The sequence below is a fragment of the Bombus pascuorum genome, chromosome 2 (assembly GCF_905332965.1).
Source record: "Bombus pascuorum chromosome 2, iyBomPasc1.1, whole genome shotgun sequence".
NCBI classification, from domain to species: domain Eukaryota; kingdom Metazoa; phylum Arthropoda; class Insecta; order Hymenoptera; family Apidae; genus Bombus; species Bombus pascuorum.
The window spans coordinates 7,178,173-7,197,436 of NC_083489.1; the positions used below are offsets into that span (position 1 = coordinate 7,178,173).

The 19,264-nt window shown below is 40.8% G+C and overlaps 1 protein-coding gene across 2 annotated transcripts; it reads right to left on the minus strand.

Moving 5' to 3' along the window:
* Positions 1 to 778: 778 nt before the first annotated feature.
* Positions 779 to 17,400, minus strand: LOC132916284 (mucin-2-like). Of its 2 annotated transcripts, none has more exons than XM_060976159.1 (5): positions 14,563 to 17,400; positions 13,799 to 13,992; positions 8,953 to 10,281; positions 8,151 to 8,633; positions 779 to 7,664 (listed from the first exon to the last, which is right to left on the minus strand). In XM_060976159.1, the coding sequence occupies exons 2-4, from the start codon at positions 13,962 to 13,964 to the stop codon at positions 8,203 to 8,205; spliced, it is 1,926 nt and encodes a 641-aa protein (XP_060832142.1). In that variant the 5' UTR covers positions 13,965 to 13,992; positions 14,563 to 17,400; the 3' UTR covers positions 779 to 7,664; positions 8,151 to 8,202. The 2 variants fall into 2 exon arrangements, with proteins under 2 accessions (XP_060832142.1, XP_060832143.1); XM_060976160.1 differs by having other exon boundaries at positions 8,953 to 9,735; positions 9,817 to 10,281; positions 13,799 to 17,400.
* Positions 17,401 to 19,264: the final 1,864 nt, after the last annotated feature.

Consider the following 19,264-nt stretch of genomic DNA (forward strand, 5'->3'; position numbering starts at 1 on the left):
AAACTTGAAGTTTTCAGCAATGAAAGGATTATGTATAAACATAAATTTGTATGTAAACATCTGCAATGTTTTTACTTTTACAATGTTTGTTACTTATACGTTACTTTTACAATTTGCAATGTTTTTACGCGTTTCGCATAAAAATTATCCCTTGGTGCTTTTTAATGCTTACAATGTAGCAATAAATGTTTCGAATAACTGCACATTTATTTATAAAAGATTTTTGTGAATTTTTATAAATGCATATATAAAAAATATAACGTAAATATTATAATAGAGGTTTGCAAAAACAATTTTTCTACGTACTTCAAACGCGATGTTCATATACACATACGTATGTGTAAGATTATTAATGCATAGTGTATAAAAAGGACAAAAGGAAAATGATGAATTCAAAATCCAAGAAGAAGAAAAGATCGTTAAGAAATTTTATCATCGATCGTCAGCTTTACATATTTTACTAAAAACCCTTTCCCGACCTTCGTCGCTATATCTTTGATCCCAAGACAGCGTTTTCTCAATTTTTTTTTTGTTTGTTTTTCATCTCTGAAGTGGCGAATCTTCTCAGCATTTCTACAAAACTATACGATTTATCGAGTAGGTATTTATAGGTTTCGAAAGTTCACCATTAAACTTAGCTCGCTAACTCACTAATCAAATATATCATACAATCACTAAATTATTGCTTTGTCGTGCTTTGTATCACACTAATCTAAATCTTATGTTTTCTGTTTATCTTACATTTTTTTACTTTTTTTCCTCGTTTTCATTTTTCCTCTTTTTTTTAATCCTTTTCACAAAAGCCAGGTTTACTGATGATCATGCCTGCTTCTCTATAAAGTTCTGCTTTCACCGATGCGTTTCTTTTTCCCCTAACGTTGTTCGCTCGTATCTTGTCCTTGTTTCTACGTGTGTTTTCTTGTGGTACATGCGAAATGATTCGATGGCGCAGATAACTTGCAGATTTCAGACTTATCGACTCTGCATGAAACTCGAGCGAAATCTAAATTATCGCGTACGGAGGCGAGCCTGGATCGCGCTCTAATTAATTTCATAATTGGATTTAATAAAGGATAACCCGTTTCTTATCTAGTGCCTGAAAATTGTCCGTTTAACGTGCAATGGATAATTCATTTTTCACGTCCTCTTACGTCGTTGCGAATAATTTTCTCCTAAACTACGTTCAGAAATAAAAAATCTTGAAAACGAAGCTTAACATCAATCTATGACAATTACTATATCATGACTTTGTACATAATTTATCACAACGTATAAGAAAATTCATATTAACACATAAATACCAAGAAATATAAATTGTATTTATAAGAGCGACTCTATCGTAGAGGACCAATACAATCCAAATTCCAAAAACATCGAGCTCGATTTGTAATGTCTTTTTTTTTTTTCTTTATGAAAGCGTTCGTGTATTGAGATTAATTAGAGGCGATCGTTCTCGCGAAAAGTTTCGGTGTAGCGAAAATTCGACTAACATATACGTACATATACACATACATATAGCATATATCGTGCATATTCGGTCTAATAAGTTAATTAATTATAGTTACAGCGGACAACTTTTGTCGCGTTGGTTTCGTTGTTCATTTTTACCGTGTTTTCGAACGTACGTAATTTTAACAGTCAGCACCTTCACGCTTATTTTACTCTCTTTCTTCTTTTTCCTTTCTTTTCTTTTTTCCTCGCGTCATCTTTTCTTTCTCATTGTTACTCGTTTGCTTATTGACAACAATCGCGAAAGGTGACATTAATTACGTTTTATCGCTGCGTTTAAGAGCGCCACGGCTTCGGCGTAGTTACGTTTAAGTACTTTGGTCCTCTTTAGAGTCTTCTAAACGCTTAATTATGCGACGAATCGAAATAGCAATCGGTCTCTCGCTGAAGAAACAAGGAAAATCTTCCCTTGTCTCGTTCTGCTTCCACTCCTTCCTCGTTCTTCGGCTCGTTTGTCCTTTAGCTAACATTATAACGGCTATGAGGCAATAAGTTTCATCAGGGCTCCGTTTAATCAGCTTTATCTACTAGAAAAATTCGGTTAAGCGTGGCTTCGTGACGGCACGACGCAAATCCGAGTAATTAACTCTGACATACGCAAAAAGTAGAAAATTAGTAAATTATGTTGTACTGAAAAACTTAGCCAATGGAAAGATTTAGATCAATTATGCTGATAATATAACGACGCAATTATAAAGTTTCCTTCAACTTACGAGACAGATCTCGCTCAGATTAGAAACTTAGAAACTTCTTGATTCGTTGTCACGCGGAAATTAGTTTCAATATACAGGGCGTTTTAAAACTTTGATCCTATAATTTAAAGTCATTTTGCGACTTGAAAGATATTCAACCCTTAAAGGCTATTTACAAGTTAGGAAATTTCACTTCGTATGAATTTTCTCTTGATGTTATCGCTCTGTAACAGTACAATGTTATTTGTAACCACTTTGAACAATAATCTTCTACCTTTTAATATCGAATAACGATGAAACATTTAATTCTACTTGTCCAATTTTATTAATTCTTTTTATTCGAAACAGATGTGCCGTTTGTGAACTTTTATCAAGTAACCTTTAAGGTAGCCTTTAAGGATCAATCTTTCTGTAAAAAGGAGTGATTAATGTTTTAAAAATTTCATTTCCAACTTTCTTTCTAAATATCCTGTAATATAATATATTATTAACTTCTGCTCTACAATCCGAGTTTAATAATAATCCCAATGAAATCAATAAAGTTATTTTTAAAATATATCACAGTAATTTTACCCAGATAATCGTCGTACACATGCACGATTCCTCCAATTCGATTAAATTCGGCTCGAAGTACGAACGCACAGCCAATAAAAATTGTGTGTTCTTTATGACGTTGAACAAGAAAAATTGATTTTCACTGGACCGAGAAACGTACGAGGCATGATCGTCCTGGGTCCTGGCTTAACTCGTTTGCGTATCTAAAAAATAGCGTCGACTGCTTGTTTATCGTTAATATAGTTAATAATTACACCATTTTTATCGTACCATTTTTTTTTGTAAATTTTTTTGCTTTCGTTCAAGTTTACACTACGGCGACGATCTAACGTTAGTTTGTATTCGCGTGTTCATCAGTTCTGCGGTTTGCTACGTCGTTTCTTTTCTCCCCTTTTTTTTTCTTCTTTACCATTGAATAATTAACTCCACTAATTTATCATGCTTCCCTGTCCACGAATTCGACAAAAAAGCATCGAGGAAATCGTGTTTCGAAAACTTTTTTCAACGCTGAAAATAGTCTTCGAGACGGCAACGAATTTTTGTAATTTTTTATTCGAGTCAAGCATTGATCGCTGAGTCGTTTGATCTTAAACGAAGGAATTTAATTATTCGTAGATCTTTTTCATTGAAACAGTGGCGAGAGTTATTAGAAATTTGCTAAAAATAGTATTATGTGATAAAGATAATAATAATGGCGTTAATAATAAGCAACGTGCTTTCATACTTGTATAGCATCTTTCAAATTATTTATCACCACTGTAGCGATTATTAGACTGCAGGTATCTATGCAAATTTATATTTTTCTGAACGCAACACTAATCATATGGTATCTAAACAGAAATTTATTTCATCTACTAAGTATTATAACAACTACTCCACTTTCCATATTTTACACGTATCCTGTCCATTTTTGTTTCTTTAAATTTCTCATAAATGCATAAAAATCTCTAATCTAGCAATTATTGAACGAGAAAAAGGTATCGTAACACTTCATTAAATAATAATCTCAGTGATCAATCGCTTGCGCTATACTATATCTTTTTTAATTTTCTAATTCGAAGAATCCAGACGTTAATATACTTCGCCTTTCCTAAGAAGTTTTATCTTTGTTAAAATTTGTTGCGCTGATGAAGAAGATGTACTTTGATAACCATATAGATCATTCTTTTTTGTTTCATTATTGACTACCGTTACGAGGTTAACTCTAATTGATTAGAGATTCGATTGACTGTCGAGTATTGTGTATTAGAGCACGAAAACGAGACTGGTACAGCTTGTGAATATCATTGAAGATGTGGATCAAATTTGCCAACGACCTGTTCGAATTGGTCGCTCCCGGTTATCGCAACACCGGCATGAACTATTATTATCCGTCTCCCATAATATTGAATAGAACTGGAATGTTTGGTTTGTCCCATGGAAACGAACGTACGGGACGATTTTCGAAGCTGTTCCCTTAATCGTTGAAACTTGGTCAGACACAGACTCGCTTAACTCATCGTTAATTAAAATGATATAAATAAAAACGTTAAGAGAAAATAGCTACTACGTCTAGGAACCTTATACTTACAATTATAATAGATTTTATATAAGAACATGGAAAAATAATCGAATATATTTACATGTCAACAGCCAATCTAGTCTTATAGAATCGAACGGACGAACGTTAGGCAAGTCTATTTCTGACTTCTTGCTCAAACACTGTTATGAGCAACGTACACGTGATTTCATTAATCCCCTTTACAACCGTCGATCTATCAGAAAGAGTGGAATTAAATTCAGAGTTGTATCTGTTTTTAAAATCTTCCTCTTTCTCTCAATTTTCACCCTTCAAGGCTATCATGGATCTTGTTTTGATGTTATCGTTCAGTAACGATACCACCATCGTCGTGTTATTTGTGACCAGCTCAAACGGTAATTTTGCTGCTCCTCATCTAGATCGAACAACAATAAAACACTTAATTTTGTAGTTTAATGAAGATTCGTCTCGGTAAACTCTGATTCGTGATCGCCTTTAAGGGTCGAATTTTCTTCCATTTTCTGTTTTCGAAGAATCACATGCACGTTGCTGGTATGTCGAATGCAGACGTGAAAATCCTCGAGATCGAGGTTCGACGTTGCTCTGCTAAACAGACACATGGCGCGAGAAAATTTGCAGACGCATTCGACGCCGTTTTATTCTCATTTTCTTTAGTTCATTAGAAACTTAAACCGCTAAAGCTCGTTTGTTCCGTTGCGTCCGTTTAAAAACTACTTAACGCGAACTAACCGATACCTCGAGTACGCAATAATACAATCGGTCGATCCCCTAAGTTTCTTGTTTTTTTTTTTTTTTTTTTTTCTAATCGCTGAAAATGTTCTCGTACCAAAATATCTCTACGGTCGTTATAAAAAACGCGTTTTTTTTCCCACATGAAAGCAACAGCGACACGAACAACTTAAATTTAAGAACGATCACTTCACCTATTATACAAGACTAAGCCCCGTTTTTCGAGGCAACCTAAGATAAAACGATACAATACAAGCGTAGCTCACTGACTAGAGTGGAAGTCTCTTTATTTCTTTTTTCAGTTTCCTGCCGGTGCTTGTCCTTGATATTTTCTATACGTCGACATTCCTTTCGTCTTTCCCACTCTAATTTTCCTTCCGTCGTTATAATAAAATATTAAATTAATATTACGATTAAGAACGTTATAAGTACGAGTGAACTAGAGGATAAATAAAACGACTATTGGACTAGGAACGATAAAAGCGTAGCTAACGATCTAAGTACAATCTTAAGCGTAGAACAGTCTAAATATATTTTGCAATATTTGTTCATTTATTAACTCCTAAAATAAAAACTTACGCACTTACAAACTATCGAGTAAAAGCTGCATTATTGCGTTATTAAATTAGAAATTGTCGGAGGAGATTTCCATTTTCGAAATTTACGATAAAAGAAGAATCTCAAAATTTTGTCAGCGATCGATCATCAACCAGAAGCTTCTGACTAGATAGGCGATTAGGAAATTCCTCGAGGATGTAAAAAGTTCCCGTAATTTTTTAATATGCAGATCGAGTCATTCTATAAATCATCTCATTGAAGAAAAAAAAAAGAAGAAAAAACGAAAAATGGCGGTCTCGTTGGCGTATACTTCTGACAACGAGGAAATTACGGGAGGATGTTCTATAATTTAGGAGAGCGAAACGAGAGAGCGACCCTTTCGCCACCAATGGTCATTCCTGCATTCAACAGGTGGTCCAGTTTACGTGAAATGTTGATGAAAACCTCCGACGTGTGCTCATCCTCCCTCCATCGTTCCCATTGTACGCCAAGGGCGCCGATGGAACTTTGGGAAAACGATTCCTCGAGGAAATTACGTTCGCGTGGAAACTTTTCGCGCTTCTAACATCGATAGTCTCCTATCATCCATCGATAGGTATCGGATATCAACTTGCCCGCGAATCATTTCGACGACGGTCAAGTTACGGTACGATATATTGTTTTACCTCGTCGTGAAGCTATTACTATATTTGTACGAAAAATAAATACGAAAGGAAGTTGAGAATGAAGTTGAGATTAACGTCGAGCAGAATCGCAAAAGAAGAGGCACGTTAAAATGTTGATAAGTATGAATCATGGAGAATCATCAAACGAAATTCTCTTTGACTATAGCTTGTCCTGAAATTAATTGGTCGCTTGAGATCGCTTTCCCTAACACGAATCACGTTTCAGTATGTGTTTCGACTATTTTATTCCGCGCGACTAAGATAGAACTAAGATAGAAGTCAAATATTCCTATCAACATGCTAATGATCCCAATCAGTGGATCCATTATATACAGGCTATTACGTTAAGTGAAATTGCAGAAGAGCACGCAGAAAACTAATAAGAATGAGACGATGGTACACGAATTGCCACGCGACATCTGAAAGATGCCAAGTTTCATCAAAGAGAAGATCGTTAAATCGACTAGTAAGCGTACTTGGAGTATGCATTATTTTCATTGGATTCCGAAGTTCTTTGACTAGAATTGACCCGGTTCCCATCGACTATCGGCGATTCGAAATGAATTTTACTCACAAATTGATGGTCCCTCGATAGTATTGCATCGATTTTCGCCGCGCTGTTCGTTCTTTGCCTCTCCCTATCGTATTCCAGACACTTCATCGGGAAGCGAACGAGCGTCGTTTTCGTTTCCCTTGATGCCACGCGAATATCGATTTCACCGGACGACGAATAGAATCTCATCGAGCGTCCATGGACGAAAGGAATGTCGTTTGAATCGCACCATGCGCGTCTTGATGCAATGAAACGCGTGTCTCCTTACTTTACGACGAATTATCCCTGTATATACGCTCCGTTCTCCTCTAACGTTCCTTTCTCTGTGCGAACACGACTTTAATAATCAGCTTACGTTAATAATATACGCTTTTGAATGTTTACTCACACGAAGAACGAAACGAGAATTCAGAACGTTAGTTTAACCACGATATTCTCGTGTTGGTTCAACGTCCGCCTATTTTATGGGTTTCATCTTCGAAATGTCTGTTCCTTGCTTGCTGGTAGCTTCTGGTGACATGAATCGCGATCAGTTTGAGATCGTTCGCTTACCCAGACTGGGAACTCGATGATTCGATTCGTGATTGCTAGTTAATAATGAAAAATCACCTGTGACGTCAACGATTGAAATTCTTCGTTGTTTCTGTTGTTTCGTGGACGAATCCTTCCTTTTACGGTTTTCATCGAGAGAATGTTTCGTGGGATTTTTTGGAAGTTTACGAGAGGGAGGAATGGAAACAACGAAGTAGTCATCATTGTTGGAACTGTTGAATTCCAGAAAGATTGAATTGACCCATTGAAGTTGATACCAAAAGGGATTGAATCTTTTCTTGCATTTCGTTTCTCGTCTGATGTGTCGCCAACTGAAAGAAAAGAATTACGAGTTGATTTCTTGGAAGATATTTCTTGGAAGATATTATTTCGAGGATTTAGAGATCTATGAAACATCTTCGAGCTATTCAAGTATCTTACTACATTCGTTATCTGTTTACACTAATCAGCCGAATTTTCTTAAATATTCAAACTTATAACTATTCAATTTCAAAGACTCTACTCTAATATCTAATATTCTCGCTTCTTATCCTTCAAATATTTTTAAGCGTTCTTTCTCACAACCACTTCCTGAATTGCTTCAAATTTTCTTATCAAAGATTCTATTATAGTATCTAATATTCTCACTCTCAACTTTTCAAACATTTTTCGACACCGTCTACTTCCATTTACTTAATTACCCAGAATTACTTTCCATAAATTCTCTTTTGAATTTTACCAAAAACATAAGCCAAACCTGACTCAATTTTCTCGATCGTTCTTCAAAATTTTCCAGTACTTGAAGCTTAAAAACCTACTTGATGACGTGCAGCGACACTAGCGCCAAAAGTGACCGTAACTCGATGGAATCTATTCAGGTGAATCTGGGTCATCGTCGTCCTCCCTCTGACAGGCGGACTCTTGGTGCTTGTTCAGGTAAGATTTGAGCGCGAACGATTTGTGACACTTGTGGCACTCATAGTTCTTGTCCGCGGAGTGCGTCTGCATGTGAGCGCGCAGATTCGACCGATCGGCGAACGCTTTGCCGCAATGCGCGCACCCGTAAGGTTTCTCGCCCGTGTGACTTCTCAGGTGTCCTTGGAGTAGCCACGGTCTGGAGAACTTCTTGCCACAGACACCGCAACTGTGTGTTAGTTTATGGGTCAGCACGTGCATCGCCAGGGCTGGCATGCTTACGTATGCTTTGCCACAGTGGATACATTTCTTCGCCGAATGCGAGTTGATACTACGATGGGTTTGTTTGTGTCGTGACAAGTTTGACGAAGTCGCGTACTGTTTACCTGGAAACAGAAAATTGTTACTGTGAACGATGGTTTCATGATGGGGTTGACCTGTTGTTCGGGTCTGAATGGATTCTATTTTTCTATTTTTCACATTTTATGTAAAAACTCCGATTTGAAAGCTTAATTCGTGCCCTTGAAGCCACAAAAATTTGTGCAATTAAAATTCAGTATCTTTCTTTTCTAAAATATCTGTAACAATGAAATGAACGTCACTCGAAGAAACGAAAATGAGAGTACTTTAGATGGCGTAATTCACTGACAACAGCTACCCTGATCCCAATATTTCTCACGATTCCTAATTTTCTCACCAACTTACCGCACTCGCAACAGACATAACGCCCGCTCTTTGACGCCTCGAGTCCCTCAACCGGTTCAGCCTCCTGAACAGGTAAAACCTTCTTATTTTTCGACCTCCCGTCAGTCACTAATAAAGTATCATACGTATAACTCGCCGGTTTCACCTCGCTCTGTTCGAGCACCGTTTGCACCTCTTTATCCTTCTGACTGGGTTGCGGATTGGGATTATTATTTTCAATATCGCTGCTACACTCTGACGTAGGTGGGGTCAATGGTGGTGCTGTCTCTATGGTTTGGACAATCTGCTGTTGCTGTGGTAGTAGTTGGGATGGGTGATGTGTAGTCATGATCGGCGTGCACGGGATGGTCGGTGTGCACGGGATGGTCGGTGTGCACGGGATGGTTGGTGTGCACGGGATGGTCGGTGTGCACGGGATGGTCGGTGTGCACGGGATGGTCGGTGTGCACGGGATGGTCGGTGTGCACGGGATGGTCGGCGTGCACGGGATGGTCGGCGTGCTATAGGTGAGCAGAATCTCTTGAACAGGGGACAGTGGGATGAACACGCTGCCCGTTTGCTGGACTATCGTTGCGCTGGGCTCGTAAATGATGCTCGCTGTTGTTGGTTGCTGGTGTTGGTAGACTGTAGAACCTGCTAAACCGATAGCGTTCACTTGGTAGATCGGTTGATTCGGTTGGTACACCGTCATCTCTTGGATATCGGTTGCAGGTGACTCTATCACGTTTTGTGGCCCGATGGCGACACTGGGTGGTGCTAATGGGGGCAACGATCTTGAGAGCTCTAGTAAATCGTGTGCAGCTTCTGTTTCAGCCGCTGAACGGTCTTTGAACATCGATGACTCTTGATTGGTGATCACATTGCCGTTATTGGACCCTATCATTGAATCAGACGTGGAATGATCCGCTGTTTCTTCCACGTGGTACGCTGTGGCGGTGTTCGAGGGTGGAGGAGGCTCACTCGGTGGCGTGTAATGGACCACGGTCGTATGTTGCTGATGGTCTGTGTGAACTGTTTTGGACGGTGATCCGGGAGCCGTGGAAGGCAACGTGGACGTCGTGATCGTTGTGTCCTCGACGCTCAAGGCGATTGATTCTGTCGTTTGCGAAGCTACCACCGTGGATGGTGAGCATGTAGCTGTGCAGGTGATCACCGATGTCTCCGTTTGAGCTATAGTCGAAGATTCCGTCGATGGTGTACTCGTGGTGTTTGTCGTCGCCGTCATGTCCACATTGCTAGGCTCGTTTACCTTCTCCTTCGGGACATTCTGCTCGAGTATCTTCGCTCCTGCCGTCGCAGTCGTATCTTGGGACTTCGTATTCAGGCATTCTGCGACAGAGAAGATATTCCTGCAGCTGTGACTGGTTTACAAAGTCGATTGATGCATTTAAAATGACCAATTCTTATATACAATTTTGAGATACCATTGATGTGTCTAAAACTAATGGTCTTTGCAAGATATAGAGTTTAAACATGTTTGATCCCTTAACCTACAATCGTGTGGAAGACGTGGTATGTCGATGTTATTGATTTATTGTTCACTTCAAGATAATAAATCTTTTTTGTTCAATGATCAATTGTAGTAATTATTTATCAAACATCTTGCAGAATAGGATTAGTTGTACCTTACACATGTATTTACATATCAAAAGACACGTGCGATTTGCACAACTTCGAACGCTCAGCCAAATCGTGAAATGGCTCGGCGTGCGACCAACCTTATTGTCGTTTATGGCTCGTGCTATTGGAACTTAAGTCGTAAGGCAAGAATTAGCCTGGTAGATACGTACTTTACAAATCTTCAAATTAAATTTCCATAGAAGTGAGGTCTTAAATAACCTTCGACTTATTTTTGTATTTTGTTTTCTACTTCACGTGTTCTCAAACTTGATTTCGAAACTAAAATATCCATCGTAATTTCGTTACTCTTAATCATCATCTTACTTTGAGTCGTAGAATCTCCCTGCTTTGATCGTACCACAAATTTAAAACCATAGTATATACAATTTCAAGGTACTATTAACGTTACGCGGCTCATAAATTCTAAAATTTGAACGATCCCTCAAATTCTCTGCTCCATCGTTTCAGGTAAGTTCTCAAAGCGAAACGAGGAAGCTGGTGCAATTCAATAACCGCGGTTGCTTTCCTTCCTGCGAGAAAAAAGCACGGAAAAGTCGAAAAAAAAGGAAGGAGAACACAAAGGAGAGCCAGGAGCACTTTGAGCAAAGGAGCGGAAACAGCATCGTCAGCCCTATTTCGTCCCTTCCTTCCGCGACAATGCGATATTAACGAGACAACTGACGAGCGACAGCGCGGCGCGTAACTCGATTTCTTAATTTGACTTTTTAATCGAGGTTTAACGAGGAGAAATCGCGGGGGAGAGGAGCGTGCCGGGTTCTTCTGTTGTCGACGTGCCAACGAAAGAGTGTCGAACCTCGTTGTAGCAGCGGCAAGAGGGTGAGACGAAGGAGGACCAGGGATTATGACGGCAAGCATGTTGGAAACGAGGTCAAAGGGGATGGGTGCCTGGCCAAGGAAAGTGTACGACCGAGCGGATATAAAATTTCACGATAACTCGGTTATGAAACTGCGTGTCTCGTTTCAACGACGTTCCTCTTATCTTCTTTCTTTTTTTTTCCTTAGAATTGTTTCGAGTCTCGATTCAATGTTGTTGTCGCTGTGTTTCACGGACACCTCTCTTGGGACAAGTTTCTTTGCTATTAGCGTGACAACGTGATGAGCCTGCAATTTTCTCCGAGATCTACGAAGTCTTGCGTTTTCAGCAGTCGAGCTACAAGAAGATGAGATTGAGTCAATTGTGGGTTATTGAGTGCTTAGATTGGCAGAATTCTTTGATTTCATGGCCTATTTTGAAAAATTTTGAAGTATCATGATTTTTCCAGATCAGATGATTGAAATGGTGTTTTGATGTTTGATCGTTCGAAACAATCGATGTTCGTTAATTTCAATATTAATTCTAGTATCGATTGGCTTAATTGGGAAGCTCCAGAAAGTTCACAAAATGCAAGAAGAATTATCTTCGTACAATAGCATTGAAAATCTGGAGAACTTATGAATCTATTGTATCCATATACTACCTCAGTTTTGATCATAGAAATCTGTCCCTTTCTCAAGATTTCACCATTTAAATCGACCTAACTGAAACGTCAAGCGAAATGTTTTATCTTCAGCAAGTTTCTGACGCTTTTACGATGGGAATCGTTCGTATTTCACGTTCGATTGGCCTGGTTTTACCGAGAGAGGCTCCAAGCAAGCGTGTACTGGCATTGTAACGAGTCTTAAGTGCGGTCTTTGTAGCTCCATTAACGTCTCCGGCAAGTTTCGCATGACACTCTCTCATTCACTCGATTACTGAACGCGAAGCATAAACGGGGCCGTTGCTGGAAACTGCTGCCACCGGGAACGACAATTCAGACAATTAATGCAGCTTTGCCGTGGTGAGTAACACGTTACCGCGAATTACTCCGACGCTAGGAATTTTCACCACGACGACGCTAAAATATCGTCACGACAAAGCCTCTTTGAAAGTATTTATAAAAATATATGTATATACATCATGGCCCTAATTTCGTACAATGCGAGTTGATTAATATAGTTTCTGAACGGTTCATTTATAAAAAGACGGGAGAGTTTGTATGTATTTGACACGTTAATCCTTCGACTAATCCTTCTGCAGTCTTTGAATTTTTAATATCTCAATTTCGCTTTAGTTTCAACCGAGTAAAAGTGTTTTAATGTTTTAAGGGAACTTTTGGCATAAAATTCAAATGAGAAATTACCTATATCAAGAATGATTCTTTCATATTTTCCACGTCATTCACTTGCATCGTTCACTACATAGACGATGTGAAGGGCAATTTAGTTTTTTGCAAAAGTATGCAGAAGGTTTTCTTGCTAGGAGCAAGACACGCGTCCGTGCAGTGCCTCGGCACGAGATGAACGATATATGGCTACAGGCTGAATCAATACCAGGGGCCAATAGCAACAATCGTATTAATTGAACGTAATAATAGCAAGTAAGATATCGCTCGACATTCTTCGTCGTGATATAACGATACTCGTTTCTGAATCTTCACGCGCGACCGCGATCGATTTTCCACTTCAAAATCGACCATTATTATTTTTATTTGTAATCGAGCTTCATCCCTTTTCAGGATGATAACGCTTTCTTTGAGAATCATGGAAGCTATGGTTTAAAATAATCTTCGACGCTATATAATTCTTTTGAATATGTCTTTGAAAATATTTTCTACGTAAGATAAAATTGAATATATTCAAATAAGTCTAAATAAATTGAGATTCAAGTAAGTCCGATTACGTCCCCCAAGAATAACAAAAAGTCCAGATAAATATCAATAAATTCAGACGAATTTAAAAATATCTAAATAAATCCAAGTAAATTCGAATAAATCCAAATGAATCTAAACAAATCTAAATAAATCCAAATAAGTTTAAATAAATAAAACAAATAAATCCGACCAAATTCGAATAAATCCAAACACTCGAATAAAGAAGAACTAAAAAAGAAAAAATATAATAAAAAAGAAAAAATATAATAAAAAAGAAAAAATCAGTCAAAAGTCAGAAGGAAGCATGTATCAACTTTGTATGTCGTAATTTTAATATCTGTACTCAATCGCAACAAGTATCAATCAATGAGAACCTTTGAGCTATAATCAACCCCCCACGTACTCCATAAAACATGAAATCCCCAAACACCTATCGCTTCTATCGTAAAGAATCTTGCTCGACCATTTAATTACTATACCAGGGATCATAATCGAGCCAAGGGTAGAACTATAAGAAGCCGGAGCCAGGATTGTACCTTGAGCAACAGGGGGTGCGACGCTCCCTTTTATGGGCGAAACCGGGGTTTGTATGGTGGTCGGCGATGGCGCGGTCCTTCCGCGACTCCAGCTCTCGAATCCTCTGGCAACGTTGCTTATATACTTGTTGCACAGGGCCTTCTTCACCATATAACACCGCGGCATCTTGGCTTTTGGTTTCTTTCTCTTGGTCCTAAATAGAGAGAAATTCAGATCCGATGTAGATGAAGAATAAACAACTAACAAAAAGAAATCCTTCAATTTTTATATTTTTTTGGAAAAAGATTCTTCTCTATCTTCGTATTTCCAGACCATCGGATAGATTTTTATCGAATTATTTCGATTATATTTCTGGTTAAAAAAAGTCGTGACGAATAAGAAGAGATCCTCCAATGTTTATATTCTTTTCGAAAAACAAAATATTTTTCTCAATGATCGATTCTTCCCGAGTTTGTACTTCCAGAGCACCAGATAGACGTTCGTCCAGCCAAAAACGATCGTCGTTTATCAAACGATCGATCGTGGTTTCGATTCGCGCAAAATGTCGCCCTGGTGGTCCTCGTGGAGGCCACCAGGATTACGGTCGATCGAACGATCGATGTCTCAAGCCAGGAACGCCTCGTTTCTCATCGTCAATCTTCTCGTCCTCATCCTACTTCCTGTTCGTGATTGGATCACCTATCGAGTCTCCTCTTGCTCGTTAAACAAATTTCGTCCTGTGTTCCCTGTGTCGTACGATGAAACGTGTTCCAAGTGAACTTACACGAGCGTCTCGAGAGGAACTAGTCAAACTCCAAGTAATTACAGCATCGATATTCGATTCGCAGAGTTGATAAAAACGGGACACTTCCTTGTGGCGGGCTCGTTTCTACCGGAAATGTCGATTCCGATCGCCGTTTGGGGGCGGTATTTTAATTCTAGATGTCGTTGCACGATTTCAAACGGAGCTACGTGTGTATTTCACGTAAATATATATACACACGTGTCTGTGTGTATAAATATACTTGTATATTTGTGTATTTATATAGTGTGTGTATATATACACATATATAGATACGTGTATAGATTTATATTAAAATATCTTTTCGGCGAAGCGAGTCAGTCCAACTCGAGATTTCAGATACACCCGGAAGTTGAGATTATCAGGAAGTATTTTCTCACTGGAAATTTTCTTTTTAATAACACTTGGTTTGTGCGTGTTAATGTACGTGGTTCCAGATGAGATACCTCGGTGTAACTCGAGTTTATAAGAAAGAAAGAAAGATGTAGCTTGCCTTGCCTTATTTCTTCTTAGTTTGCTTCTTTTGTTTCTTTTCTTAGATTCTCTTTGTTGTTTTACCTTGTTTGTAATATTGCTTTCGTTGTATTCACGGGTGGAAGATTACGTGGTTCTTACGGTATTCGTCGGTCTTCGTCTACTTTTGCCCTGTCTTCCGCTTACTGTCGCCTCCGGTGCTTACATTCTTCCTCTGGATAAATCTTTCATCTATACGCTTCATCGTAGTTTAATAAAATCCAAACAATCCGTATCAACTATTTTTATTAACGCTATTCTCTTCAGTAATTTTCTTTCGTACGCCGCTTGAAAAACTCTCTTCGATTAAAATTTGTTTCAGTGTTCACGGTTATTAAAAATGTACATATACTTCGTGATTATTTATGAATATTCATATTGTATTTAATTATTCTTGTTTTATATCTCGGTTCGTCCTAATACCGCATCGAGTCTCTCTCAGAGGTCAGTTCTCGCCACTCGGACTAATTTTCACCGTCTACTCGCCCTCCTGATCCGAGCATCGTTCCATTCTGCCGGCAACACTCTCGTGCAGCATCAGGCGTGTCCATTCTCGCGACGATATCCTCATCTCGGCGATTTCGAGTGCGGTGAATCCGACAAATAATGGTCGCGATGCCGCGTGCTTCCTCTTACTCTTCTCTAAAACCGTTCCAGTAAATTGGAAAAAAATCTTTCCAAATATATTCCTTCTTCTCGATACAAATCACCAATTTTCCCGATAAAAACAGTCTCTCGTAGAACCTTCGATCTTCCACCATTAAACAGATTTTCTAATAAGAAGGTACAATTGCAGTAGCGTAGAGGAGCAAATCGAATCACCAGTTTCTTATCTCTGGAGCGAGCGGATTTATAAAATACGCTCGATTAATTCTCTCGGCAGGCTGAATAACAGACCGAGCCAGTCAGGCTGTGGTTCTTCCAGCTGAAAATTCAAGCTGCTATCTTCGAGTTAACGAATTGTAAATAACCGAAGGTCCTTTTTCGGAAAGCAAACGTGTGCGTCGTGGAGGTAGGCGAGGTGTGCCTTTTGCAGGGACGAGCAACAAGTTGGACAACAGGTCCGCGATGTTTGTGTATCCGTACGTGTGCGCTGTCGCCTTACGTGTGTAGTCGATAACTCCCTCTGGTAAGTGGTCCCCTCTCCCTTTCTCTCTTTCAACCTGTCTCAGTGTCTACCGGTAGCCTGGTGTCTTGCTTGCCAGTCAGAAAGCAGGAACAAACACGTAGGAGGACTTTGCGCGACTTCTTCGCCCTCTCTTAGCTTCCTCGCAGTGGCGATGGCTGGTTTTGTACGGCGGGGAAGCACCGCGAAAGGAGGAACCCGCGTGAAGCTACAACTCTGCCCTCGTGCGGCTGTTCGCGAGCCTCGTCGCAGCCTTGGATCGCCGGTGGCTCACGGCGACGAACCACGTATGCGTTCCTAGTCCCTCCTCGTACTCTTTCTTCGTCCCACCTTTCTCTTTCTTCTATTCCTCTTGCTCCCTAACACCTTCGATTAACGCAGAAATAATTCAGGCTCGACTTTACCTGTCTACTCGGTTCGATACGACTGGATCGTTTACCGTAGAGGGGTTGCTTCGAGTAACGCACACGGAAAACCCAAGCTCACACTACACATAGACGCGAGTATCATGAAAGCAGCACCACGGAAGTATACGTAAAAGTAACCACGATGACGAAACAAATGAAGGGCGAACGTTGAAAGCGACGTTGAACGAGGACACGAAATAGGTTTTTGCAAGCGGTGGCACGTAAGTAGCACTAGGGTCTCTAGACACGTAGAGAGAGGCACGACATGGACGAGCAGAGCGCGGTTACGAGCAGCACGACGCGCGCTTGGTCGACCGGTCAACGATAGATCGAGGCTCGTCCATGGGCCCCGGTCGCGTTCGACGACGTGGCACACCGGACGCGAACGTCTACGGGCACGAAGATCGAAGATGAAGATGTACCACCTGTGGGCGCAGAAGCAACAATTGTCCGCCGTGTATCGCGGTGGAGGGTAGCCCGACTACATGGCTCGTACCGGGTGTGGCTGGGGTGCAACTGCCAATGCAGCGTCGTCGAGCAGCGTCGCTCCGCGTCCAGGGCGCCTGCGTCCTTTCCTCCTCGCTTCGTGCAGAGCTCCTTCTCGCTTCCCTCCCTAAAAGGCCTGCACACAACCTGCCCGGTGTTGCCCTCTCTGTCTTCCCAGTTCTCTTCCACCCTCTTTACGCTTTGTCTCTTTTTTTCCTCCATACTTTCCCTCTATTTCTGTCCTGCTCCGTAAACCATCCCCAGTACCTCTTTCACCCTCGTAAACTGCTCCTCCTTCTTTATCCTATACGTTGGTTCTTTCTTTCCTTGTTCCGCTTTATCAACCATCCCCTGTCAAGCGTGAGCAGCGTACTGCTCGTCGTCTCTCCGTTTCGCTTTTGCTCCGTTCCATCTCCAACGAACTGCCACACCGTCTCGCGAACACACACGTCAGCCATTATACGTATACGTGTATATATAAAGCTCTGGCTGGCTCCGCGATCGAGGGGTTGAAACGAGCAGAGGAACGAGGAAGCCGAGCAAGAGAGCGAACCGGCAGGGGTAACCCACCCCTCGCCGCGACGCCGATGTGGCTCTTGCCCATCGATTTTGTACGAGTTCGGGGCCGGAGCAACACCTGTTACCGCGTCGGATGGAAAAGAGTCGTGGACGAGACGGGGGTAGGAGCGGGTACGGAGAGCAACGAGGGACCAACGAAGAGAGCTATGCAACTAGCAGGCTGCACAAGGGGGTGTAGATGGCGAGAGAACGAAGGGTGGTTGCTTCTAGCTGGTGGTGGAATCATCCGGCGGGACAGAGATGGGATCGTCTAATGTGTAGTGAAATAGAGAAGATAGAGAAGAAGTATATAGAGATAGTAGAAGCTCGACGAATAGAAGGGTGATTCTGCGCGACAGAGAGAGACACTGTTATAGGGAGAGTTATGAGGGCGAGAGAGAAGAAGAAGCGAGGGTAAACAGAGACGAAAAGGAGGGTGGTTCGAGGGTGGCAAAGCAGGATGAACGGAACGGAGGTGAGAACATACGAGGAAGCAAGACAGGGAGAATGGAAGAGGGTGGCGAGTAGGAGGAAGAGAGAAAGGAAACGTCGGCGGCGGGCAAATAGCGACGTCGAGGAAACGCCGACGCCAATCGATAGCGCCGACCCCGGCGTCGTGCCGCGTTCGCTGCCAGGGTTTTGCGATAGCGCATCGCTCATGTTACCTTTTCTCTTTTTCCTTCTTCATCCTCTTTCTCTTTGCCAATCATCTAGTTCTCTCTTCCACTCACTAAAAGATCTCTCTTGGTCCTTCTCCTTACTCATTGCCAGCTTTGCGTCCTGCTTTCCTTTTGCTTTTTCCTCTCTGCCTTCGTTTACCACCCCCTCTATATTCCTCCTTTTCACCCTTTTACTGTTTCTTGCAGGTATTTTCCTATCTATCTTTCTCTTTCTCACTCTCTCTCTCTCCCTCGCTGGTTACGGTTACGAGACGTCCTTGTTTTACAAGGTAGCTCTAGCTGTGCTTGTTCGTTGAATGTTCTCTGTCTTCTGTCCACGTGGTTGCCAAGAGAAGAGAGGAAGCCTGGGGTGGTTTGTATGCGTTCCTTATAATCTCGACGCTTACTCCTGGACGTCGTCTAACCGCTCGTATCGTCTGCGTCGTTCGCGATAGCGCATCGTTCACTTATTTAGCTTGTTCTTCTTCATCTTAGAATTCGCTCTTTTTCTCGCAGTCTCTTTCTGGTTTTGTTCATCCCTCGTGTTTTCCTTGATTCCTAGGGACGCCGTAAAGGTTATACGATCCTCCTCTTTTTGCTTTTTCTGCTGGCGTGGATTTAATGATACCTAAGGAGTGGTCGAAATTCCTCGTAGACGAGAAAACTTTGTCTCTGACAGCTGGCAGCAAGATGATATAAGCTGCTGATATGTATTTTTCGTACGCCTGTGTAGAATAGAATGGGTCATCGTGTATGTGATGGAATATATGCCGATAATGTTTGTTGGGGGATTGTAACAATCATTAGAACGTTTATGCGTTTATGGAAAATTTAATCTGTTAACCAAACGCTTCTGTAATCCCGGAATTAAAAGTTAGTAAATCCAAATTCGTTTTCGGACAGAGAAGGCAACGAATAAATACGAAAGTGGAATA

Excerpts from the sequence above, each read along its gene's own strand:
- LOC132916284 (XM_060976159.1), bottom strand. The coding sequence starts at position 13,964 with ATGCCGCGGTGTTATATGGTGAAGAAGGCCCTGTGCAACAAGTATATA. Across the intron at positions 10,282-13,798 it reads CGCACCCCCTGTTGCTCAAG|AATGCCTGAATACGAAGTCC; the intron begins GTACAATCCTGG and ends TCTCTGTCGCAG. Across the intron at positions 8,634-8,952 it reads TTATGTCTGTTGCGAGTGCG|GTAAACAGTACGCGACTTCG; the intron begins GTAAGTTGGTGA and ends TTCTGTTTCCAG.